The 27914-nt window shown below is 36.7% G+C and overlaps 1 protein-coding gene across 1 annotated transcript; it reads left to right on the plus strand.

Annotated features, from left to right (window-relative positions):
* Nucleotides 1-4692: 4692 nt before the first annotated feature.
* slc6a16a (solute carrier family 6 member 16a) lies at nt 4693-26683 on the plus strand. Its single transcript, XM_038282274.1, has 12 exons — nt 4693-4905; nt 16080-16299; nt 16433-16590; nt 19011-19137; nt 19224-19399; nt 20704-20814; nt 20958-21199; nt 21307-21484; nt 22766-22967; nt 23440-23599; nt 23710-23872; nt 24722-26683. The coding sequence occupies exons 1-12, from the start codon at nt 4903-4905 to the stop codon at nt 25076-25078; spliced, it is 2097 nt and encodes a 698-aa protein (XP_038138202.1). The 5' UTR covers nt 4693-4902; the 3' UTR covers nt 25079-26683.
* The last annotated feature ends 1231 nt before the right edge of the window (nt 26684-27914 follow it).

Genomic DNA, 27914 nt, shown 5'->3' on the forward strand with positions numbered 1-27914 from the left:
ATTCTCATTGAAAAACTGTGAAGCTTATCCTTGACATCCTTTTTTTATTGACAGGCCACAGACATTTAGAGAGGGGAGTCTCTATTTTGAAGAACTTAATATCTCAGATGTGCTCTTTGCAGAGGACATGGCTCTGATGCCACCCTCAGGCCATCAGCATGCATTGAAGCTGGCCGAAGCTGACCTCAGACCTCCCTCCATTCTGGGGAGCACTTTCTGCCTTGAGGAGAGATGTTCATGTACCTTCAAGTCTTGTTCACATATGTAGGAGGAGACAGAAAAAACAATCTAGAAATAAGTATATAATATTTCTTAAATTAAGTGTATTTACCCTTAATTTTAGCAGATAAATAAGATGATTTGCCAGTGGAATGAATATTTTTATTCTTGGAATAAGATCATTATTCTAAATAATAATATGCCCTTGAAATAAGACCATGCAGTTGTTGTTTTTTTTTTATTTTACATGTAAATTGTCTTGTTCCATAGGCAAATTGTCTCACTTATCTCCTCAATTCAAGGAAAAAATGACTTATTTAGATTTCATTTTTTGCAGTGCGGACATTTTAACTGCTGAAAGACAGGCACTGCCATTGTGAATTCTGGTGAAGAAAAAGCAGAGCCCCAAAAAGGAAAGCTCTTAAATTACTAATCCATTCAAATTCCAAGTTTCACCTATATTGATGAGCAAATAATCGTGTATGAGAGAATAAAGTTCTAAAACACGCTCATTTGAAATGAGCTTCCTCCCCAATTGTCAGTCTTAAAGAGGAGCCATCCAAGTGTTCCTGTGGATAGAACACCCTACTTGAATTAATGGTCCAAATGTAAGGAGTGGTGTGCAGAGGGAGCCAGGCTGAGCCAGAAGAAGATGAAGTGAATATTTTTTTTTATAATAGAATTAACAGGACTAACACAATGACATAAAAGGAAAGGGACACTGGACTAGTGTGGAGGAAACAATAATGGAATAATGGCAGTTCAATAGAAGAAGCCAGCAGTGAAAAAGGAGTGTCCAATGAGCTTATATACTGAGGGAGGATTGGAGAATGAAAGCATTTAGAGAAAACAAATGGATCAGCTCAGGGAGGTAGACTATATAACACAGACAAAGTTAAAGTCTCACACAAGGATGAATATAAACAATGAACTGAGAGAAATAAACTCCTTAAAACACATGAGATCACCAAAGGTGACTAAGAAACTAAACACAAAAGTGTGGAAAGATGTGAAAAGATTTAAATAAACATAGATACACAAAAACAAACATCAGATGAATGTGACACTGATGAAAAATGCATCTTCCCACTAAATCTTATTTTAGTGGTCAATGTTTTCCCTTAATCCCATAGATTCCACTTCTGCGGGAAAATCTTCAACCTCTTGATCACTCGCATGTTCAAGTTTAAATATTTGCCTTTTTATCTTCAATATCAGGTGAGATGCATAGGGATGTCTAGAGGCTAAAACTAAAGAAATAACATTGAACCTAAGGTGACATTCAGTAATATTATTTAAAGGATCAAATCAACCAAATAAACTGACAAAACAGGCTTGTAAAACTGTTATAAACATTATGTCATGATGGGTCTCTAGTGTTTAAACCCACGTGCAGAACACCACAGGAAACGGAGTAAAAGTTAAACAGGTTATTATTGAGAAACACACAAGAATGATAATCAGCTGGTTCTGATACAGGTCCGGGACTGGAATCACTGCTGGAGGCCCCAGCCCAGGAGACCCACAGCGCTCTCTGCTGGAGACAGGTGGCAGACCTCCAGATCCCAACAGTAACCCAAGTCCCAACAGAAAAACATACAACAGGAGGGGATCCTCGGCGCCCTCTGGAGGGCAAGCCTCTGGATCCCAACACATTCAAGTTAATGCAATATAAAGAAAAAAACTATAAACAATAGTATCAGTATTACCATGATTATTAATGACTTTACTCATTAATAAAATGAAGAATATATAAAATAGCATTAAAGCTACTGATAATGAAATCATATATATAGGAAATTATAAGAGATTTTTCTACAAAAGCTGTTATAGGTTGTTGTAAGGCAATGAGTAAGACAACTCAGTATCTTTTTTCCATATCTAGAATACTGTATTTAGATAAGTTTATGTGAGTAATTAGACATCCTGACATAGAGCTATGTCATCAACATATATATGAAAAATAATTCATTGCCTCATATTGACACCACTAAATATAAAGGTTTTAAAAAAAACAGGACCTAAAATTTAGCCTTTGTTACTGCTTAGTTTAAATCATAGCACACTAAAAAACATTTCCTTTTATTGACAAAAATATTTCTGCTGTTAAGAAATATGGGTTGAATATCTTTGGAAAAGATCCAAAAACTTCAACAGTTTTGAAAGCTGCATTAATGTCCATTAATCTGAGGTCCTTTAAACACCTTATTGGTGCTGTTTCTGAGCAATGGCTAGATCTAACATTTAGATTTTTTTATGGAATGGAAAAGGTTAAGAGAGAATTTAGGTAAATAGAATTAAACTTCTTTATAATCTTACATGAATGAGGCAGGTTTGAAACTGGTCTTAAATTATGAAGCCCAAAGACGTTAAGGTTACTCATCTCTAGATATTGCTTTATTACAGAAGCATTAAAAGCAGTAACAAAAAATGCATATCTGATGTGACTAGTTTACAAGCTTAAGAGCAACAGTTTGATAAGAGTTGAAAACAAATTTAAAAACCTAATGCTTCTGGGTTTAAATCACTATTATAATTGAGAAATAGCTCAACTTAATTTCAGCATCAATCAGAATAAAACAGGCCATTCCACAGCATCCAGTAATGACCCTGATGTAATAATTATTCTATATAGGAGCTGAGATAAACTGTATGATTATTTTATTTCATCTAAACCCTGATGTTATTCACTGTAGAAGACTATTTGAGGTAATTTACCTCCGTTTTAAGACTACAGTCTGTTGACTGACCACTTGGCTATAATGAACTTCTATGGAAAACTGTTACTGATACAATATGCAGGTATGTATCTGGTCTTTTGATAAGAACACAAAATTATAACAATTTGAGAACTTTTGCATTTTGTGTGTGTGTGTGTGTGTGTGTGTGTGTGTGTGTGTGTGTGTGTGTGTGTGTGTGTGTGTGTGTGTGTGTGTGTGTGTGTGTGTGTGTGTGTGTCCAGAAGGCCGTAACAGTTTGATGCCATTTCAGTTGTCATCACAGTACTTACCTTTATAATCCCCATTAGTTATAGTCCCCTTTATGTGAAGATGCCATTTGATTCGGATGTTCAAATCCAACTTCAGTGTTTTTCCTTTTTTTTTATTGTATGGATTCAAACGCTAAACAAGCACAGTCAAAGGGAGATGCTGCCCATTACTTTGTTGATGACTGCAAATTGATGGGATTTAAATTAATGAGATATTTCAGTTTATATCTTGGTATATGGAACATGTCGATTTTTTTATTTTATTGCACAACCCAAGTTTTGTTTTGTCCTTTAGTTTTTTAGGCACAAGTGGCCTTCATTTTTGTTATTTCATTACAGTAGGCATACATGAAGGGGATTGAAGAGAGGGGGAAAACATGCAGCAAATGTCAAAAACCAGTGAATTCTTTATAATAATCCTAGGAAGAATCGCCAGTTAAATATGAAATAAATCGAGAAATGTAAACAGAAGTAAGACGCAGACATTAAATGCAATGGTAAAATGTTAGAGGGACTTTCTCACTGCTCATGAGGGAGTTAATATATTTAACTCGGATATATATATTCATCCATTTTTGACACGCTTTATCCCGAATGGGGTTGCAAGGGGTGCTGGTGCCTATCTCCAGCTGTCTACGGGTGAAAGGCGGGGTACACCCTGGACAGGTTGCCAGTCCATTGCAGGGCAACTCCATATATATATATATATATATATATATATATATATATATATATATATATATATATATATATATATATATATATATCCATCCATCCATCCATCCATCCATCCACCCATTTTCGAACAGGCTTAATCCCAAGTGGGGTCGAGGGGTACTGGTGCCTATCTCCAGCAGTCAATGAGCGAGAGACGGGGTACACCCTGGACAGGTCGCCAGTCCATTGCAGGGCAACACAGAGAGAAACAACCATTCACGCACACACTCACACCTAAGAAGAATTTTAGAGAAGCCAAATAACCTAACAGTCATGTTTTTGGAAGTTTTGGAGGAAGCCGGAGTACCCGGCGAGAATCCACGCATGCTCAGGGAGAACATGCAAACTCCATGCAGAAAGACCCCTGGCCGGGAATCGAACCCAGAACCTTCATGCTGCAAATATACACGTATATACACATATACACACACACACACACACATATATATATATATATATATATATATATATATATATATATATATATATATATATATATATATATATATATATATATATATATATATATATATATATATATATATATATATATATATATATATATATTATACATTGTTGGGAAAGATATTAGTGGTCACACTACTCAATATTAAGAATCACTAAACATGCATGCAACAGTCGTGCATTTTATTTGATTGCGATAGAAAGATGTAATACCGCCCCCTCCCCTTGCAGCAGTGGCCCCCAGCCCTGCCCCCTCTGCCTCCTCATTGGCTCAGCTGTTGGAGCAACTCCTGCGCTACAGCTGAGCCGATAGTCTTGTTGCAGCTCACAAAAGTTCCCTCAATTTCTCCACAAAAAAAAGACTAAAGATAAGTCCTGTCATATGTGTTCCTCTGTTAAAGACTGAAAAGAATAAGAAAAAGGAGGAGGCCGTGTGAGGAGAAGAGCAGAGCAGTCAACAGTAGCAGCAGGACTCCTGGAAACTCTACTCCTCTGGGGGACCCTGCTCTCACATGGTATGTCCACAACACACCGTTGTTTTGCCCTCTCTCCTTAAGAACGCTGCTTCACAGTCCTAAATCCTTCCTCACATCTTTCTAAACTATCTTTTCTCACAGCACAATTATTATTCCTTATTTAATTTCTTGTTTATTTACTTTTTTTAAATTCAGATCTGTAAGTCTGTGGTTGTCTTCTCTCCAGTTGTTTTGAGCATTTTATGCAAACAGCAATCCCTCTGCTGAAAATGTGCTGCAGCATGTTAAAAAAGCAGCTGTCCACAGCTGCAGCCAAGTCAAATACAGGAAATCAAGCTCAGGCTTCATGTTAAAGCTGTCTTTTTACAACTTACTGAGAAGCTTAAACACATTTCTACCAATAAACTGCACTGTCTGCTCAGGGGTTCTCTGCTACATCTGATGCATGTGACCAAATAACTACTAACTTCCTACACTTTGATTTTAAATAAAGAACTTGAAATTTGGGCTGAAATCTGCACAGAAACTTAATATTTCACATTTTGAATCAGACCTGCGCCCCACTTCACTTTTAGATTTGGAAAATAGAATAACAATAGAATGATAACCGTTTAATTTTATTTATGTGCAGTAGGTGAGGGTATTTTTTCCATGAGCGTCACTCTAAACTAGGTGGGAAGCATATTGTGAAATAGCACTTGTGATTGACAGCTGCGTTATTAAGTCTTCAGGGACTGAGGGTCTTATGTGTACACAATATTCATATACAGTCTGATTTATATCATTCTTTTGATTTAATACGAAAATTGCCTTTTTTGAGTAAAGAGTAAACCAAAGATTGCGTAATTTTAACTTCTCCATTATTATATAATATTTACATGCTAGATTTTCCTCCTCACCTATAGAATAGATTAATCAGTAACTGATATCAGCATTGGACAGGATTTTGTGTGCTGTAATGATTTTATGTTCAAGAAAAAACAATAAATTCTTTATTTGTTTAATTTTTGTTGACATTTTAGATTTGTCAGTTGATCTCATGGCGCCTGACTTAAGTAGGATTAATGCATAAACTCTGGTGATTAAGGTGATGTTCTTATAAGCAGGACTGTAAAGTTTGCTTTTAGTGAACTGTGGAAAGACATTTCCTCACTTTCCAAGTCAGGTAGTTGTTCTAATACCCATTGTTGTTCACTATTGTTCCCTGTTTAGGTTCACTTGATCAAGACTTTTCTAACATTGCAAATTACAAAATAAGTAATATAATTTGTATTGCCTTGGTCAATACTTCAAGCTGTTTTTTTCGGTATCGTATAGAAATGAAAAATTTGCATCAAAACATCCCTAACAAAATCTAAGGAACACAAAAATTTAATTTGAACATTTCATGGAGCACAATTCAGAGAGCAACCAATTATCTTATGATGGAAGTACATCACAGCAGCTAACCCAAAAAGACGCAGATGGCCTCCTAAATTATCAAGAGCAAGATATTTGAAGGAGTTGTGGAGATTCACAACTGTGGTTGCAAAATATGTTGACAGGACTGTTATTAGTGGTTCTCTGTACATCTTTCTAAATAGGAAGGACAAAAAAAAGCATAACTGAGAGAGAGCTGTTTAGATAATCCTGTTTGGAGTTTTATTTCAACCATGTAAAAACCACATCACATGATATCAGCAGGGACAGAAAAATGGACATTATTGATGAGAAAAATGATTTGAGAGTTATACAGGGAAAAAATCTTCTTCTAAGCTGCGAAAGCTATTGCTATCTGTGCTAAAGTTAGATAGCACAAACCAACTAACCCCTAACCCTAACCCTACACCTAACCTAACCCTGGATCCCCCATTAGGACTCCACATGTCAGCTATGAACACATACATACAGGTTTGCAAACTTCATCATACAAGACTCTTCGTCATTTAAGCGAAGAGTCTTGGGGTTGTCGGCTTCAAAGCTTTCAAGACACTGAGATCTCTCAGTGCCCAGGGCTTTCCAGCTCTTAAACAAATAGCATTGCTCCTTATTATTCGTATATATAGATGCATATACATACAGACACACACACACCTATGCCCACCCCCCACAGACATATTTATACACGTTGCCACAAGAAATTTGCTAAAAAAGGACTTACTTCATTGCCTATTTCAGCCTGGTTATTACATATTGCACTTTCCAATGATTTATGTATGTTATTCTGTATTTATTTTACTTATACTCTATGTGTCTCTTTTGATTCCCCTTCTTGAGGGCTAATAAAGTTTTTTTTTATTGAATTCAATGGAAAATGTCTGTTGCTGTAACCTGGTAGGCCAGATTGACTTTGTGTAGCCCTCAGGTTTGGTTCTACACATTATCAATCTTGAACTGCTCACATCGAATCTGTTCCAAAAACATGGAAGGCTTTTCAGCAGAACCTTTCGAGCCGATTGGACGTAAGCAACACCTAGTGCTCACCTACTAAAGCTTGTTTTGGGCCAATCACAATAACGAATTAAACATCAGGAGAGTCAATGAAAATCACAACAAACTATGCTTTTACGCTCTTGCTGATCCCCTTTCAAAGATAAGATCCTGGATTCTAAAATCCTCTGTGCTGCCATCTTTATTTTGGTTTGTTTTAGGCTTGGCCTCTCCTGTTTTTATCCCAGCTGTATGTCCCGTCTTGAATCGTAATACTGCAACGTGACTGGCCGACGTGCTTTGGGTTGGCCTCGAGCATTTTAAACTGGAGATAGATTAGCATGTGTTGGTGAATGCACAAATACCACAAGAATTCAACCTGTGGGAAAAGTCGTATGTGTTTATCCGTCACGTAAAATCCTCCCAAGATTACATTGAGGTTTGACATGTTTAACATGGTGAAACATGTACAAGTTCAAGACTTAGAAAGTCTTTGGACGGGTATGTAAACTGGTTTATAGGCTTATAGAAGACTTGGATATATCCATGCTGCGGGCTACTTTCCCCATAAAAACAAAACAGATCTGGCATATCTTGATCTGATATAAACCTCAAGGAGACACAAGCTCTGAATCAGATGTTTTCAACTTAAAGTACATGTGTATATATGTTCCCCAGGGAGACTTTGTTCTCTGTAATGTGTATGTTTGCTGTGTAAATTGAGAGTAGCATGGGGCATGGGGACAGAGCTCTACTGTACATAAACATCCTCTTCTTGTCATGATGTCCTGCTGCTTTTCATAATCATCCTGAAAACACCAGCTTTTACAACTTTTGCTCCACGTTGGATTAGCTTGGGGTTGGCTGTTCCACCTACACCCTCAGAACGCTCCTGGTTGACCAGAAACATAAATACACCAGCACTCTGTCAAAGGCTGTGCCATTCTGAGGGGGTGTGACCAGTGTGCTTTGGGAAGCAGACTCTTGGGGAAAAAGTGTAATTTTGGGTTAGCTTAGTAGAAAAAGAACAATAATATATACTGTAGTTGTTTTTGAGGGGGTTTCTATTTGCATTTCTGTCTAGGTCTGTGAGTTTAGAATTGCACTTTTTGACTCTTCAGTTTTGAAACCAAAGAGTGCATTTGAAAAGGTTACATGGGGGGGAAAGGTAGAAACCTTTATAAAATAGATGACACAGACATAACCTACTTAAGTAATAAAAAAAATTGAAAATAATTTTTAAGTATTAAAACATGTTTGTTAGTTCCAATTAAACATTTAATTAAACATCTTATCTTTAATACTGACAGATGATTTTTGTCTATAAAGACAAAAATCATCTGTCAGTATAATAAATATGCTGTATTTATTCTATATACATATGTGTATATAGAATAAATACATATGAAATCAGGTGTTTCCTGTAATTGTGGGGGGAGTCGTGTGCAGGCATCCCCAACCTCGATCCTCGAGGCCCCCTGTCCTGCAGGTTTTAGAGGTTTCCTTGCTCCAACACAGCTGTTTTTAATTGAAAGCTGATTAACAGGCTTTTGGTCTACTGCAATCATTATAATCAGCTGTGCTAAAGCAGGAAAACCTCTAAACTCAGACAGTCTGCCACTCTGGGTTTCTGAGCAAGACCCTTAACCCCCAAGATGGCAGCCCACTGCTCCCCAAAGGGGTGGGTTAAATGCAGAGGTAAATTTCTCCAATGTGAGATCAATAAAGTTGAATTATTATTATTTTTTTTTATTAAATTTCAGGAAATGTTCAGTCAGACTTCTGCATCTAATGATAGGTATGTTGGTCAGCTGTTCTTCAGCAACGTTCTTTGATTTGTCAGAAAAAATTTTTTTAAATACAAAAATTTGAAATCATACCTTATTTCACTAATTATCATTTAGTTAATATTTATTACAATTTTTCAGTTTTGTGCTGTTTGTTTAATGTGAATTTATAATTTTCTTTGATGGGAGGGTATGTAAACTTTCAAATTAAAATTGTGTAATTATGTTTTAAAACAAGTGTATTGACCCTCACTTAAGTAGATGAATAAGATGATCTTTCAAGAGAATTAATAATTTTACCCTAATAATACTTTTTTTTTTTAGATATGCATGTAAAATAAGAGACTCCTTTTGTTTCTTTTCTTATTTTTAATGTAAATTGTCTTATTCCATTGGAAAAGTGTTCTTGCCTGCTTAACTCAAGAAAAACTGTACTCACTGATAGAAAAATGGGCCGACTTAGATTTTTTGCAGTATATATATATATATATATATATATATATATATATATGTATATATATACACTATATTGCCAAAAGTATTTGCTCACCTGCCTTGACTCACATATGAGCTTAAGTGACATCCCGTTCCTAATCCATAGGGTTCAATATGACGTCGGTCCACCCTTTGCAGCCAGAACAGCTTCAACTCTTCTGGGAAGGCTGTCCACAAGGTTTAGGAGTGTGTTTATGGGAATTTTTGACCATTCTTCCAGAAGCGCATTTGTGAGGTCGCACACTGATGTTGGACGAGAAGGCCTGGCTCTCAGTCTCCGCTCTAATTCATCCCAAAGGTGTTCTATCGGGTTGAGGTCAGGACTCTGTGCAGGCCAGTCAAGTTCATCCACACCAGACTCTGTCATCCATGTCTTTATGGACCTTGCTTTGTGCACTGGTGCACAGTCATGTTGGAAGAGGAAGGGGCCAGCTCCAAACTGTTCCCACAAAGTTGGGAGCATGGAATTGTCCAAAATGTCTTGGTATGCTGAAGCATTCAGAGTTCCTTTCACTGGAACTAAGGGGCCAAGCCCAGCTCCTGAAAAACAACCCCACACCATAATCCCCCCTCCACCAAACTTTACACTTGGCACAATGCAGTCAGACAAGTACCGTTCTCCTGGCAACCGCCAAACCCAGACCCGTCCATCAGATTGCCAGATGGAGAAGCGCGATTCGTCACTCCAGAGAACGCGTCTCCACTGCTCTAGAGTCCAGTGGCGGCGTGCTTTACACCACCGCATCCGACGCTTTGCATTGCACTTGGTGATGTATGGCTTGGATGCAGCTGCTCGACCATGGAAACCCATTCCATGAAGCTCTCTGCGCACTGTTCTTGAGCTAATCTGAAGGCCACATGAAGTTTGGAGGTCTGTAGTGATTGACTCTGCAGAAAGTTGGCGACCTCTTCGCACTATGCGCGTCAGCATCCGCTGACCCCGCTCCGTCAGTTTACGTGGCCTACCTCTTCGTGGCTGAGTTGCTGTCGTTCCCAAACACTTCCATTTTCTTATAATACAGCTGACAGTTGACTGTGGAATATTTAGGAGCGAGGAAATTTCACGACTGGATTTGTTGCACAGGTGGCATCCTATCACAGTTCCACGCTGGAATTCACTGAGCTCCTGAGAGCGACCCATTCTTTCACAAATGTTTGTAAAAACAGTCTGCATGCCTAGGTGCTTGAATTTATACACCTGTGGCCATGGAAGTGATTGGAACACCTGATTCCAATAATTTGGATGGGTGAGCAAATACTTTTGGCAATATAGTGTATGTGTGTGTATATATATGTGTGTGTATATATATATGTGTGTGTATATATATATGTGTGTGTATATATATATGTGTGTATATATATATATATATATATATATATATATATGTGTGTGTATATATATATATATATGTGTGTGTATATATATATATATATATATGTGTGTGTATATATATATATATATGTGTGTATATATATGTGTGTATATATATATGTGTGTATATATATATATATATATGTGTGTGTATATATATATATATATATATGTGTGTGTATATATATATATATATATATATATATATATATATATATATATATATATATGTAGAGGGACCTACACTGGGGTTAATTTGCCTTCTACATTCATTTGCATCAAACTGGAACAAATAAAATAATACATTGTTAATATAATAACAAACATAACTTTTTTGACCTTTATCAACACCTCACTCCAGTTGCTAAATTAAATTTTTCAAATATCAATCAGTGTGAATTATTTTTGTCATCTGAATAGAAATGTTTATCCTTGATGATATAGACCAACACATAAGTGTAGAAGAAACATCCCAGTACTTATTCCAATACATTCTCTGAAACCCTGGATGGTGATTTATCCATCTATAACTGTAATACATAAAGAAATAATTAGGTCTACCACAAAGGATCCTGCTAGAAATAAGACAACATTCCTAATTTTAACAAATTAAGTGCATTTACCCTTAATTTAAGCAGGTAAATACTATGATTTGCCAATGGAATGAGTATTTTGTACTCTTAAAATAAGATTAGATAATGCACTCTTAAAATAAGACAATGCAATTGTTTTTTTCTTATTGTACATGTATGTTGTCTTTTTCCATTGGCAATGTGTCTTACTGACCTCCTCAGTTCAAGAACAAATACACTTATTTTAAGAAAAAATTACTTTCGTTATTGAAATCTGTTAAACATGTGAACCTATATGCTTAGATCCCAGCAATAAGAGTTTCAAGTTCTTACATGATTGAATGAAACACTGTTTTTTTTCCTCCAGTTTTCAACGTCTGCACGGACTTGTCATGAACTTCAGCACCACCCACAGTACCAACCAATGCAAAGCCAACACCTCCCTACAGATTTTTTCCCTCCCGCTCCCAGTCACTCAGTGGCTGCTCTCAGCCTTGGCTCCCCTTCTCTACTTGTATATGCATATTTTTATCACAGTCACTCTCAGCTCTGCCTGTGTGTATTTATTTCTGAATACACCTGCCCTATCTGGCTGTGTGTCTTCAACAGTCTTTCTGGGTCATATGCCTCTTGTAATTTTCCATTCTGACTCTGTGATACTGACTAAACCAACGTCTTTAACCCTCTGAAACTCTGAAGCCGGCTCCAATCATGTCAATCTATTTTGGACCCGGCCGGCTCATCTGAGCTGACTGGAGCTGCAGATGTTTAGCAGTGAGATTTAGCTGCTTATAAATGAGCTGCTCACGGCGTTATTTAAATTCATGAAGCATTGAAGTTGACTTTGAGGTTTTAACCTGTCTGTAGCTTAAATTTTATGTATTACATTTGTTTTTTTCATTTTTTTTCCTCAGCCTACAATTTATACTTTTTAAAGTTGTGTTTGTTCATAAATTTATCGAGGAGAAAGGTAGCTTGATTTCAACCATAGCGTCTACACTGACACAAATCTTACTTTCACAATAATATAATCAAATCTCACAGTAAGTTTTAGATTGGATCGTTAACGTCAGCATAGGCTTTGGCTGCAACAAAGAAATTGTTGTTACAGTTTAGAAAAAGGAAAGACAAACTAGAACTTCTTTAATAGGAATTATCTTTTTTTATTTTATTCATATTATCAGTTTTATCCTGACAAAGGATATGATTTAAAAACACAGATGTATCTGTTTTTTATTTTAACAAATTCAAGAACTGACCAAAAAAATGTCTTTCACTGTTGAAAAAGGGCTACTAACTACTCTCTAATTGCTCATCCCATCCTCTTTAGTTTAAATAACTTAAATGAAAACCGCTTTTTGTTGCCATTTGCTTTTCTGATATCGGTCGGGGTAAAACTTGCCTCACTTTCAGCATCACAGCGAAATCAAGAAATTGTGAGATCTTCTCTCAGTCTAAATATTCAATTTTTAGTGTTTGATCAATCATTGGTTGACTTGCTGGTGTGTTTATGTTCATTATAATTTTGTAGAGTTTAATTATGGTTCAGCTTTAATATGTATAAATGATCTCTCTCACAGTCAAATTCATGGTGATGAGCAGAAAAGGTCGTGGGATCAAATCAAGCTCTATTTATGACACTTTCAGCTTGATGTTGAAACATTGTTGTGAGGATTTTTTTTCTGAAATCTTATGTTTGGTTTAAAGCTGAAACAATTAATCACATTAATCGTGATTAGTCAGTTATTGAAATAATCGTCAACTAATTTAGTAACTGATTAATCGTTAAATGGAGTATAGAGAGTGTAGAGCATGCCTCTAGCTGACGGAGTGACTCTGTAAGAGCAATAATTTACCAAACTTAAAATATATATATATATTTATTGCATAAAAAATATTCTTGTCTGTCAATATGATCTATCCAGAAAACTTTTGTGTTACCTGTTTTATTCTGTAAAAAAATCTTTAATCCTATCCGATTATTAATTGATTATTTAAAAAAAAAAGACAGATTATTTGATTAGCAAAATAATCTTTATTTGCCCCCCTAGTTAGGTTTATACTAAATATTTTCTGTTTTCTGGTCAGTTTATACTTACCTGTCTGGAGAACATTAGTGCAGAAGTCCAGGTCTTCCCTCTGACAAACTTCAAATTGGTCTTTTGTTTAGTTTTGTGTTTTGTTTTTTCCAGAGAGCAAATGTTTCCTACTCAAACCCTTTGTATGAAACTTTAACTTCAGTGGTTCCTTCTTATCATATTGGCATAATGAAAGACTGTGCAAATGCGATACGTGCTGCTCTGGGTCCCATGGATGCAGTTATTGGGTTTTGGACACTTCTTTTATCATTTTGCGGTCTGCTCTTAAGGTGAACCTGCTATGACGTGCAGCATGCTTATGATATTATGTGTTTTGCCGTACCACTTTAAACAGTGTTTGGTTTAGTTAAATGAGATATTAAAACTTTAAGTTCTTAAATGTTAACAATAGCACATAATCTAATGAGTTCCAGCTAGCACTTAGCAAACTGATCAAATATAATCGGATGTTAGATTTTGTTATATACAGAGAAGGTTATTATCCATCTTTATGACCAAGGCTTGTAATAAAGTAAAAAAAAAAAAAAAAAGAAAGCATTTCTACCAGCTTGTGTTAATATTGCCTATAACCGTTTTCCCTACAGCTTTTGTATTCTTTTCTGCCCCTAGCAGCTGTACCTTGAACTTAGCTGTCCCAGGAACGCAAAGTTTCAGAAAGTCCTTGTCTATAGGTTCACTGACAAACTCCAATGTTGTTTTTGGAGGGTTCAAACCTTTTCCTGGCATGCTTCCCACGTAAGTCAAACATAAGCAGTATGTTTGGGGTCGTGGACTTTGACACGAACAGCCATCACCGTTATCTAGAGCTAAATTTACCAGGTTGATCAGGCCTGGGCTAGTTGGAACATCGGCTGATGATGTATTTATTTACAGTGGAGCGATCTGATTCATTTCAGCATCTTCTTTTAGATCTTTACTAAAAAATGTCAAGATTTCCTGACATCAATATTATTTGGAGGCAAATTGACCAAAACTTTCAGAGGTTCGAGATTCCTAGTTTTAGAGAACACTTTAAAACTATGAAAGCTCACAGTATCATACTGTAGGTCCTCCACCATGCTTTGCAATTGGCATAAAATGCTTTAATAATCATCTTAATTTGTTGTTGGACCACTATGAAATGTGTCCCCTGTATTTAACCCATTCCTTAGAGAGCAGTGGGCTGCCACTGTGCAGGGCCTGGGAGGGTTGCTAAGTGACTCAGAGGTATTAAAGTGGCACTCTGTTGGATTTGCAACAGGAAACCTGCAGCTTTACCTGCTATGAGCACTAGGCTATAATCCCCCATGTTTTGAGTCCTTGCTGCTAAAAATTAATAGTTCTTATTAACTACACATTTATGCACATCATATTAGGACTTAAAGCGATTTTTTCGAACCTAGCGTCTAACTCTATGTCAACAGGTATGCATGCAGATAGTTTCTAATGGTTGCTATGCAGCCCCTTTTTTGGCTGTTCCCTTTTAATTTAATCACAATCCACTTCCCTGTTCGTAGTTTAGGTAAACTGGGATTGTTTTCCAGCTCGTGAACTCTTGCTCTGAATGTAAATATGACAGTTTATAGACAGGAAGCTATTTTCTGTCGTCATTTCCTGACTTCTAAACATATTTCTGTCTCACTTGAATTAATATATCTTCCTTAAAGGAAAGCTTAGAGATAAACTGGTGTTTTCTATACAAAACAGAACAAAAATGTTGTTATCCTTGTTGAATTAATCTCTGGAGTAAATTGTTTGGGGAAAAATCTGAGCAAATGGTTTCTACTTAAACCCATTGTATGAAACTTTACGTTCAGTGGTTCCTTCTCATCATATTGGCATAATGAAAGATTATGCCAATACGATAGGTGCTGCTCTTGATCCCATGGATTCAACTTTTGGGTTTTGGGCAATTCTTTTAGCATTTTGCGGTCTGTTCTCAAGGTAAACCTGCTATCAAAGGCAGTGAGCTTATGTTAGCGGGTGTTTTGTCATACCATTTCAAATAGATTTGGGTAACTTTTACTGAAATTAAAAGGTGGATTCTTTTCAAAATTCTAATGAAAGATCATGCTTCTGAAATTCATAATAAACGATTGAAAGAGTTTTTAGACATTATCTAGCGTGTGTTTTTCTCATATTGCATCCAACAATACGTGCATGTGTTTTCTGATTCATTAGCCCCTCAGCAGTCATACCTTTGGGTCAAGTGAGAAAAATGCATTGCCTCTTCCTCTGTTTACTATCCGTTGTTTATCTTATATAATACATTTTTTGTTGTTTAAATTGAACATTTTGTAAAATTTCTTTTTAAATCTTTTTTTTTTCCTTTTTCTCAAGCGATATCGAATTCAAAAACTAAATTCCATAAAAATTGCAGCATGTAGCAGAGCCTTTATAGCACCTGTATCTGGACACTCTACTGGAGGGTGCTATAGTTTAGAAAAACTGGACTGGTATCCCTTTGATTTATCACCCTGCTTCCTTTGTTTTTGGCAAGATGGAGAAGGCTGCACTGGATTCCAGTGAGGAGAGAAACTGGCTGGGAGATGGCCAGGCTGAAGTGCAGCTTGCAGCCAATCCTGATACAACAGAGCCAGATGATGGAGATCGGCCTGCCTGGGATTCTAAGATCCAGTATGTTTTGGCTCAGGTCGGCTTTAGTGTGGGCTTAGGGAATGTCTGGAGGTTTCCATACCTTTGCCACCAAAATGGAGGAGGTAAGTGCCTTTAAATAGCTTAATCTTGCAGGATAAACACAGCAAACCTCAACGTATATTAAACTTGTTAAATTAAAAGGAAATAGTCAATTGCTTATGTTTTTGTTAATCTTTCTCCTTTTAATTCCTCCAGGGGCCTTCATGCTCTTGTATGTTTTTCTTTTACTGATTGTGGGAGTCCCTCTGTTTTTTATGGAGCTGGCTGCTGGCCAAAGCATTCGACAGGGAAGCATTGGTGTATGGAAGCACATCTCCCCGAAGCTGGTGGGGATTGGCTACTCCAGCTGTGTGGTGAGAGTCGCTCTTTTGAGTAAAGGCATGTAAAAGCCATGTGGAAGCAGAAAACCCTACTTACTGCATTTGTTGTTTGCACAAGGTTTTAGGATTACTAACTTGTGATAATTATATTTCTGGCTTTAGAATTCTGGGTGTGTTTGAATAATCATTCGTCTGTTTTCCGCTGCTTAGCCTGTGGTATTTCTTTATTCCCACTTTCTGTAAACGAACTTTCTTTTGATCAGTCACTGCAGAGTGTGTATACTTAGAGATGGTGGTGACTTCATTTCATGCTGTAACTTGAGAGCAGATCATGTCGCTGTGGCTTTTTGCCATTACTCTGTTGCATGACGGTTATCTTTGCAGACAAGGTAACCTCAAAACCCATAAAGATTAGTACACACAACATCATAATAGACATGTATCATTATTGTTTTCTATAAAGGAAATTCTTTTTTTATCTAATTTTCAGGTTATTTGTCTTCACCATGAAAGACAGCTTTAACAGCAGAACTGAGAAATAAATGTTCGCCTTTGAAATTCTGTGGTTTTATTTTCCTAAATTTGGAGTACAATCAGTTGGATTTAACTCTGCGTAAAAGTATCCTAATAGGTTTGCATATTTTTAAGCAGGCCAGGTTCTGCTTTTATGGCAGCTGGGTAAGGGGTTGCAACATCAAACTACGGATGAGGAAAACAAAATTTTTTGTATGCTAATGCGGGAGAGGAGGGAATCCCCAAAAATAGCACTTATTGTACACTTGGTAAGATGTTGAAAATTGTAAATGACCCATTAATTGACTACAAAATATATTGCTGTACTACATGTACTTCAATAAGATGTGAGAGCAATTGTTTGAATGATTGTTTTGTGCATACAGTAGCATAGTGCTCCCACCCCCTACCTGTTGCTGCTTGTTACTTGTTACTGCTGTTTTCCTCGTTCCCTCAGTAACATAAACGCAATCTTTTTGCTTTAGTCTTTGATTTAAATGTAAACATAACCTCAGAATTTACTCCAACCAGTAAGTGTTTTTTATTTATTTTATTTCTATGTATTTATATTACAATAATCAGTTGTATTACTCCTACTGCTTGGAGTACAGACTGATTAGAACAGTAATAATAATGCATCTTAATCAAATTACTTTTTATCCCTCTCCTTTTTTTTAAATAGAAACAAGCTACATCATACATGGATATTTAAAAGTTTCTTTTTAGAAAACTAAATATTTAATTTGGGATATTTTTGGTTATGTTTTTTTTATTTTCATTGTAATCTCACCACTGTGGCCAAGACACTTCACCTGCATTCCCTAGCTCTGGTGACCCGGTGACGCCTGTGTATGGCAGCCTTTTTTCTGTCAATGTGCCCCAGGGCAGCTGTGGCTACAAAGTGTAGCTTGCCACCATCAGAGTGTGTGAATGGCTCAGTACATTGTAAAGTACTTTGGTCCAGTTTCCTGAATTGAAAAAGCGCTATATAAGTGCATGCCATGGCCTGACCTTTTTCATCATGTTGTTAGGCAGTAACAGCTACATTCCTGTAAATAAATTACTTGGATAATGCTAATATATTCACTCTCTGTCTTTATCTGTTCATACTTGGACATATTTCAGTTCAGGGTTGGTCAATTTTAAAGGTTTAAAACTAAGATAAAACTTTGTTTCTCCTGCCTGCTTAGTTTTAAGCATTGTTAAATGTGATAATTAATCAGTCATCCTCTGTGTCTTTACTTTTTCTTTTTTACATCAACAGTTTTGGGATATCAGATTTCAACATACAGAGTACCTGACATGAGGCAGACTGAAATCTGCAACAGCCAACACAGTCTCTTTAGTAGTTGATATCATAAATGAAGAAAAACATAGATATTGTTTGAGACATAAAATGACATTCCAATAGTTTATTCTTTTGGCAAGGCTGGTATAAAAAAACAAAGACCTACAAATCTAATAAATTATTTATTATTTATATCTTAAACTGAAGGCCAAGTCTTAAGCTTATCCTTTCCTAGCAATATTTCTTTACGTATGCAAACTGTAGTTTTTTAGGTATCTTGAGGGATTCACACAAAATAAATTCTGTCTGCAACCATTTGCTGGAACCAACATTCACAAACATCCAGTTTAAAAATGTCTATTTTCTAAATTTTTTTTATTTGTACAAAACATTTGTTCATTTCTTATATTGTGATTCCTCTTAAACTTAAATGATGCAATCAGCCGAAAAAAGCAGCCTATGGAAATTGTCACATTAATCTTGAAATAATGAATCAATAGCCAAGATCTAAAGAAAAATATATACATTTTTTTTTTCAAAAATGTTACCAATAATTTGGCAACTTGAGTGGAAAACCATCCCACAGTGTTAATCATATTCAAGCTCACAGCAAAACAGTCATGATTGAAGCTTTTTTTTTTTTCTTTCTTAGGTTTGTTTTTATGTGGCTCTTTACTACAATGTCATCATTGCATGGAGCCTTTTTTACTTGGGAAATTCCTTCCAGTATCCTTTGCCGTGGGAACAGTGTCCTATTGATGTAGCCACCAATGACACAGGTACTGGCATAATGGAGTTGTTTGATCTGACATGTCAGGGAAGCACTTGGCTGAGCTATACTCTGTTGTCTGTCTTCAATAAACAGTGAAGGAGTGTGCAAGTAGCTCCCCAACACCCTATTTCTGGTTCAGGAAAGCGCTGAACATCACCAACTCTATAGAGGAGTCTGGAGAGTTTAACCCCATCATGACAGGCTGCTTGTTGGCTGCTTGGGCCATCGTATCGCTGGCTATGATCAAGGGCATCAAGTCCTCTGCAAGGGTAAGAGAATCTCAATTCCATCAATGCTTTAATAATCTCCTAGTCTATTTTAAAAGGACTATAAACTATGAGGGACCTATTTTCCTTGTTAGGGCTGATGATCATCTGGCTCTGAGAAGCCACAGAAAATATATTATTTGAATCTAAATAATATCAGATTTTAAAGGTATAATGGAGGATTTTCACAATTTTTTTTAAAAGACCCGCCCCCTCCACTTAAAAAAGAAAAAATCACCTGCACAACCCTGTACCACATGAGAGGGAACTCCTATTAAACGCGTGTGAGAGCGTGCACGAGCCCATTTCTCCTCGTACACGCTCTGCTTAAAAGTTGCTGTTTGCATCTCTCAGGCAAGCTTACTTTTAAAGAGTTTGGCAATTTTTCCACTATGTCAGACTCACGTAAGTGAAAATGGTGGCGAGCACATAGGACGGCTTTTGTAAACATATCACCAGAATGATTGACAATTAGAAGGACCACTTATGTATATGATCCACCCGGGAAAAAAAAGATCCTCCACTATACCTTTAATATCTTAAGTCAGGGGTCTTCAAGGTTTTCCAGGCCAAGGACCCCCAAACTGATGGCCAGATTGAGCGATTTATATATATATTGCATGAAATTGTGTAATATCAAACTGGTCCTATAGTCAGTCTATTTCATATAGTGTCATGTAACGATAGTAATTTCCCCCTGGGATTATTAAAGTCTGATTCTGATTCCTTGTTGATGGGACAGGTGTTGTGAATGAAACGGTGCCCAGCTTGAAAGAGCTTCTGTGTGCATTGATGACTGAAAGATATCTTCTGCCTCCGTTTATCTGTTTATTACAGTGTGTTGAATTCATGTTCATGTGTATTTAAGACATTTCAATTAATGGAAAAAAAATTCCAGGGGGGAATATAAAAAAAGTCTAATCAACCAAAACTTTTGCGACCCCCATGCAGTACCTCTGAGGACCCCCTAAGGGTCGCGGACCCCCTGTTGAAGACCTCCGTCTTAAGTTATCTGCTAAATCATTGGATTGATGAGCTCTGATCAACTGTGGAAATTAAATTTAAGTTAGGTAATAATTAGGTAATTAATGTACTTAAGCTGCATTATAGGTTCAGAAAGGTTATGTACGCTCCTCAGTTTGCACATGAGCATTATAAGTACGGTAATGTTATTTTATTTCCAGCTGAAAAAAATGTGGATGTTTTTTACGGTCATACATTTTACTTGGACAAATGCTTCAAATGTTGCTGCTTTGAAGAAAAAATATTATTGTATATAAATGATTCTCTGTCTCTTCGGGTTTTAGGTGATGTACTTTTCTTCAGTTTTTCCCTATGTGGTGCTCTTCATTTTCCTCATTAGGGGGATGCTGTTGGATGGAGCCATGGATGGAATCACATACATGTTTTATCCTAAAGTAAGCAAGCCAAGGATGTTTTGCTAAAAAAATGTTTACGTTAATGCCAAAACAAAATAAGCATTTTAAGAAAAATAAGAAGGCAGTTTGTTGTTTGTTAAAATCTGCAGCTCAGTAAGATCTTGTCTTCTCATGTATTTTAGCTGGAAATTTGGGGCAACGTACAGGTGTGGCGACAGGCAGCTACACAGGTGTTCTTCGCATTGGGTCTGGGATATGGCTCTGTTATCGCCTATTCCTCCTACAATCCGGTCAACAACAACTGCCACAGGGACGCCCTGATGGTCTCGTGTATCAACTTTATGACATCTGTGCTGGCCTCACTCGTGGTTTTCGTGGTGCTGGGTTTCCGAGCCAAGACCATTGCCCTGCAATGCATTGCTGAGTATGTATACCTACTATACTTGTGTGTTTGTGGCTAAAAGCTAAAGGCCTAATGTTTTAATTAAAAAAACACAAACCTAATAATTTTTGTGTCTAATCTCTTTTCAGAAACCTTGGTGTGTTAAATATGATGTATTCCAATGAACCCAGGCAGCAGGGGTGGCCTTCCTTCAATGTTACAGATTCAAGCTCTGTGTCTGTTCCTGAATACAGACAGTGGTACACTGAGTACGGCTCCATGTTTAATAACATCACTGACTGCAATTTGGAGGAGGAAATGAACAAGGTAAAGCTTATTTATGATGAAGAAGAAAAGACTTTAATGATCACTCTCTGTATTTATTTATTTATTTAACGTCAGATTTCTCACTTTAATTTTACCATGAAAAGCATTTTTTAGAATGAACAGATCAAGTTTTTCTTAAAAAATCTTCTTTCCAAGTTTGAAGACGTTTTGCTTCCCATCCAGGAAGCTTTTTCAATTCGAAATGTCAGAAATAGGAGTTCGAGGCTTTATAGAGTGGACCAAAAACAAAGTCTTGTTTTGGCTTAGGAAACATGCAAATTGAACCGGAAGACCGGGTCTGCCCTTTGTTAGCCTGCAATACCTGATACCTGTCTATGTCTCTGAAATTGGGGTCGCTAGGGGGAATGGTTGGCCTGGCTGACCAGGCGAGATGCTCTTTGTGGTTGGGAGTTGCTATGATAGCAGGAAGGAATTGACTCTATTGTTGCATTGTAGGTTTTTGAAAGCTGAAACCATAGTCCACCCCCTTCATTTAAGGTTGTTTTATCTTTCTCAGCATAGAAGGCTTACTTTACACCCCTCTTAAACCACCTGTCTTCTATGTCCAAAATGGACATTCTGGTCCCCAAAAGAATGTCCTTTGTCCATAAAGTGTAGATTTACCGCCGAGTCTTGTCTGGAGGACGTCGCTTTTCTGTGTTGGGCCATGCGTCTGTGGAGAGGTTGTTTGGTTTCTTCAATATAAAGATCAGAGCATTCCTCACTGCATTGAACTGCATACACCACTCTGCTCATATTTGGTCTGGGAGGTTTGTCCTTAGGATGCACTAGCCTCTATCTGAGGGTCTTGTTTGGTTTAAAATGTACTGGGATTTTGTATTTGGAGAAAATCCTGTTGAACATATGGGATGGTGATGTCTTTGCATTTAATCTTCTCACTGTTATGCTCTGCTGCATGTCTTTTGGATTTCCTAAGACAAACGTATCACCATTATTTTCCTCTTAATGCACCATACAGTTTTAAAATGTTGGCCTGATGTTGATCTGATAATATAGGAGAGATAAAGTAATTAAGGTGAAGAGGCGAGGCATAGTTGAAAAGTGACAAATATGAGCTACAGAAATGTTTCTTGCAGGAGGCTTTTTTCACTTATACAAACATTTTATGATATGCTGTTATAGAAAGAAACTATATAAGAGGACGTTATCTCAGTTTATGATGTCTAAAAATCTATTAAGTCAAACAGAGAATCAGGAGGAATCTGCAGTATAATTTGTATTATCTAAGTTCTATTCAGTCTTCTTCTTTGTGTTTGTTAGGGCGTGGAAGGGACCGGCCTGGCATTCATAGCATTCACTGAGGTGATGGCGCTCTTCCCGGCCAGCCCCTTCTGGTCCACGCTGTTTTTCCTGATGCTCCTCAACCTGGGCCTGAGCACCATGTTTGGGACCATGCAGGGAATCCTCACGCCTCTCATGGACAACTTTAAGCTCTTGGGGCGCCATCGAACCCTCCTCACAGGTACTAGAGCACACAATACTTTAGAGAATGCAATACTTTAGAGCATGCAGTAGCCGGCAGTTTCTTTAGCAGAATTCATACAGTGATTTTGGCTTGTAAATTCTTTGACAATATTTGAAACTGTCAGCACAGATGCTTCAGGATGAACTGAGCCCCCTTTCCAGCAATATGTATAAGGTCCAGCTGAAGATTTCCTTGTTTTTATTAAACTACAACCTATTAACTACTTCAACGTATCTTTTGGGGATTTTACATCATAGCTTATCATTTTAAGAAAGATAAATATTTGTTTTGGATTTTGGGGGGTGGAGCAAGCAATTAGTTATTCTTTAAGTCTTGCCTCAAGACTTTTATTGGATTTATATTGAAAAAAAACAATATATAAATGAAAAAGGTTGTTGTTGTTTTTTTTTGGTTGCTCAGAGTTATTTTTATTATAAACATCTTGCTGTGTTTCTGCCTGTTTTTTCAGTGTTCAGCTGCGTTTTGGGGTTCATCATCGGATTATTGTTCACCCAACGATCCGGAAATTATTTTGTGACAATGTTTGACGACTATTCTGCAACTCTTCCACTCGTCATCGTTGTAATTTTCGAAACAATCAGTGTGGCATGGGTTTATGGCACAGATCGGTAAGATATCATCACTATTTCTAACATTTTTTACTAACTTGTTTCATGGTCATTTCTTCTCTTTTTTTAACTAAAATACCTGCCTTGTTGAATGTTTCTCATCTCTACAGTTTCCTGGATGATATTGAAATCATGCTCAAGTGGCGCCCTCCAGTGGTTTACAAATATCTCTGGAAATATGTGTGTTTGCTGGCCATGATTGGTCTTCTTGCTGCCAGTTTACTGCGAATGGTTTTCAAGCGACCCACATACACTGCCTGGAATCAAACAGCAGTAAGATTCACTTGTTTTAATCTGACTTATAAGTTTAAAGCTAAACTAATATTTTATGTTTTAAATATTGCAAACTAGACTTTATGTCAGCTTTGGTTTAAAATGTAAAAAAATTGTTGTTAATTTGTCTCCCCTTTTCACTACATTTTTTTTCTCCACTTCAACCACGTGAATTATTTAGAATATTGTTTTTATATTTATATAATTTAATATTATCTAGATTTAGTAAACACATTATAATATAATGACCTCCGAAACACTAAGTTTATTAACTGTAATGTCAGTATTGGGTCTTGCATAGAGGATTTCAGTCTGTGGCACTACTGAGGTCTAATTGAAGCCTTGGTTGCATTTATAGCAGCATCCAGCTTGTCTGTTTTCCTTAATCTCACCTAAAGTTTTCCTTCTACTCAACTTTCTATTAATATAGTTGGATACAGCCCTCTGTGAACAACCAGCATCCTTTAAATTATGTCCTCATGAGTTTTTGATCATCTAACATTTCCATTCAAATTATAATTTTTTTATTAGTTAAAATTTTCTAAGCTATTAAGAAACTGAAAGGTTTTATTTTTTGTTTGCCTCAGTTGAAAGCAATGGTTAGCGAATAATAATAGGAATAAAAGCTTATAGTGTATCAGTCTTCTTATAATAAATTTATTTTAAAAAGAGGGTTTTTCAATTTTTCATTTTGTTACTAATGCATCAACGTTTTTTTTTATGAAGATGCATTTGTACCAGCAATCAAGTCAGTGTTAACTAAATGTAGAGGCTCACAGGCTTCTTTAGCTTGGTTTTTAGCCTCAGTGCCACCTTGTTCACCCTCTGCTCTCCTGTTTGTCTTTTCAGGCTTCAGAGATGACTCTTGAGTACCCAAGCTGGGCCCTGGCTATGATTGTCATGCTCATAGTGTTCGCCAGCCTCCCCGTGCCTGTCGGCTACATCCATTCCATGCTTAAAAGCCGCACCGCCCTTGACGTTCCTCCTCAGGAGGGCCCTGGCCCGGAGGTGCACCGCGAACTGTATACCAAATGCAACTCCAACGATCAGCTGGACTCCAACTCTCATCCGGTCTCCTGTGAAGAAGATGGGGTTCCTCCCAGGACTTCCTTTCTGCTGGTGGGCAATGAGCAATACAGGCTCTTGCCTCAGCAGGAGGAGGAGGGGGAAGAGGGAGAGGAAGAGGAGCAAGACACAGGGGTCTGAGGATGATATTTGGGCCGATAAAGATTTGAACTGTGATGAGGAAAAGCAAGAGGAGGGAAAGAAAACAACAGTATAGACTAAAGTGAAAACAGTCAGTTACAGCATTTTTTATTTTTCATTTTTTATCAGAGCAATTATCCTGGTTTGCATCATAATATTCCCCAACACTAGTGTTAATAAGCCTAAATCGTTGAAGTATTTATATCAAATCCAACTCCTCTGTTTGGCTTCCTACCTCCACTTTCTGAACTTTGCATAAGCTACCTGAAAAGGGACATGCAACTGGTTGTACTACCTTCATAACTAAGCGGCTGGTGATGAATCAGGCCACCAGTCCGCTAAGAGGAGGATGTTTTTAGATAAGATTTAATTTGCCAAAGCAACTATACTTTTAAGAAACTGTGATGTATTTGCATGTCTGCGTGTAAAAGTGGTGTGAATGTGCGCGTTTTTGTGATCAGTGATATGAAATTGGAGCAACTGAAAGATGGAGCTTAGCATTCTAATGTCTTCACAGGACAACATATCAGGCACCATCCTGTCTTTGCTTTTATTTGTCTTATTTTAGGGTTGACTCATTATTTCTCTTAGGGGAGCTTTTATCTTTTGTTGTTTCACACATTTTAGGGTTGGCTGCTTGTTTCTACACCACACTGTCCTGTTTGTTACTGTGGAGTGTTGTTTGCTGGGTAATACGTAATCAAGATGACCAACAAAGAAACCACAAGTTCAACCCATTTCAAAAGATATAAATAACTAAAGTCATTTGTTTTACTTTGTTGTGAACTGAGTATGAGAGAAATGAAATAGATATTCTTAATTTTAAAGGTTGAAATTATGGCAAAAACATACCTAAATGGTAAGTAATTAAAGAAAAAATTAACGGATCAGTATTGAATTATGCAATGATGAGGAAATAAGCCATTTTAAACCAAAAATAGATTAGAAAGATTTTTTTTGTGTCTGACTTTAAGTAATTTCAAATGTTTTCAGCAGCAAGCCAAACGTTTACAACAGAAGAAATAATACTGTACAGTCAATAAAAGCAACATACTCAGATCAAATGAAACATGCTACTGAGTAGGATGATTTGAAAAGAAAAATTAGCAGACAGATGTTAACTTATTCAGTTTGTTCTAGATCTTATCGATCTCTCACTGTCTTTTAAAGGGAATTGGCCCCTATGCTTCCTTTTTTTCCTTCCTAATCCTCTGGTACCCAGTTTTCTGTGAGTACCACAGTTCTACTTCTCTTTTTTTAAATAAATATATGCGAGGTTTTTCAAGTAACTTCTTACTTTTCGGTCAATATTTTTGTTCAATATATCATTAGTTGTTTTTCCTTAAAAGCTATTAAAACAACATATTTCTCCATTCTATTGTTCCACTCTCTTCAGACTCATTTGTATAAATACACATGTGTGGCTATTTGTTTCAGAAATAAAAATGAAAGGGGAGCTATCTTCTTCAGCATTAAGTTGATTCCATTTTATTTTCTTTATCTTCTTTCACCTCTATGTTTTATTTACCTGTGGGACATGGGTGATTTGAGTGCCTCTGTTCTGAACCGGTTTGGTTTTGAAATAAAGATAATGTGACAGTAAGACTATTTGGGGTTTTTATTGTGGATTTTACATCAGAAGATCATGTTATGCGTTCATATATCTGTGGTGTGCTGTGCAAAATGGCAACTTAACTAAATCTCTGAAATGCATTAGTCTAGCCTGATTTTTTTTTTCTAATCATGCATTCTTAAGTTAATGTCTTTTACCTGCAGTTTTCTTTTTGTATGTTTTTGTCCAAAATTGGGTAGCTGGTATCAATTGCATTGCTTCTTAACAAGCATCTATAACCTGCATGAGCAGATAGTTTAAAATGAATCCCTTGATTTAGCAAATAAAATAAGTATTTTCACATGGAAAATGAATGGAAGGTGGATTGTTTCAGCTGGCAGCATTATCTGTCCTTATGCAGTATTCTCAGATTAAGCATATTGCCATCATAAAAAAATATGTTAACCATCAAACAATCTAAATAAAGATAAATTATATTTGCTTTGTGAAAAAAATGGTTAAAAAAAAAAGACCTTGAAAGATAATTGATGGTGATTAATTCAGGAAAAAAACAGCAGCAGAGTTTACAAATTTGCTACAGAAGTTTAAGTGTTTCTCCCCCCATGATGCAAATGAGACATTAGGAATTGAAAACTGAACATCTCTGTGGCTTTAAAAAACAGACCAGTGAAGCTATTCAGATGCTTGAGGGTTTTCCCTCTTTTTAAAGGTAAGAAGCAATTTGCTCAGAGCTCTTTAAGCCTTCCCTAAGATCACTTCCTGACTATGTCTTGATTCATCAAAAGTATTCAATTCTTTACTGAAGTACGGATAACTGTGTTTAAAAAAAAAAATTCTGATAAAAGAAAAAACTCCTTTATTTACGTGAAAGTAAAAAAGTACAGGTTTTACGTTATACTTGAGTACAAAGTTAAAATGTAGTGTGGAGTTGGGAAGATGAGACAGCAGCATTTCCTGCAAGAAATAAGGTTCAGATTTATTTAACATCCTCAGACGGAGAGATAGGGCTCTGACTGGTGCATCCTCAGCACTTACATTTATATCATACAATTTCCCAACACACACACACTCCCCCCAGGGGAACCAACCCACCCTCTGCATAAAGAACTTTCTCACACTTGAACATTGAGGCAAAACACCTTGAGTTCATCAGGGAAATTCCCTGTTAGGTTAATACATCTTTATATATTTGTATATCTTTCAATGGCCAGATTCTCAAAACAACAGTCCTCCCCTTCATGCCATGAAGGAGGCTGTGTACTG

Source organism: Cyprinodon tularosa, unplaced genomic scaffold (assembly GCF_016077235.1).
Source record: "Cyprinodon tularosa strain WSP-4 unplaced genomic scaffold, ASM1607723v1 ctg181, whole genome shotgun sequence".
Classification (NCBI taxonomy): Eukaryota; Metazoa; Chordata; class Actinopteri; order Cyprinodontiformes; family Cyprinodontidae; genus Cyprinodon; species Cyprinodon tularosa.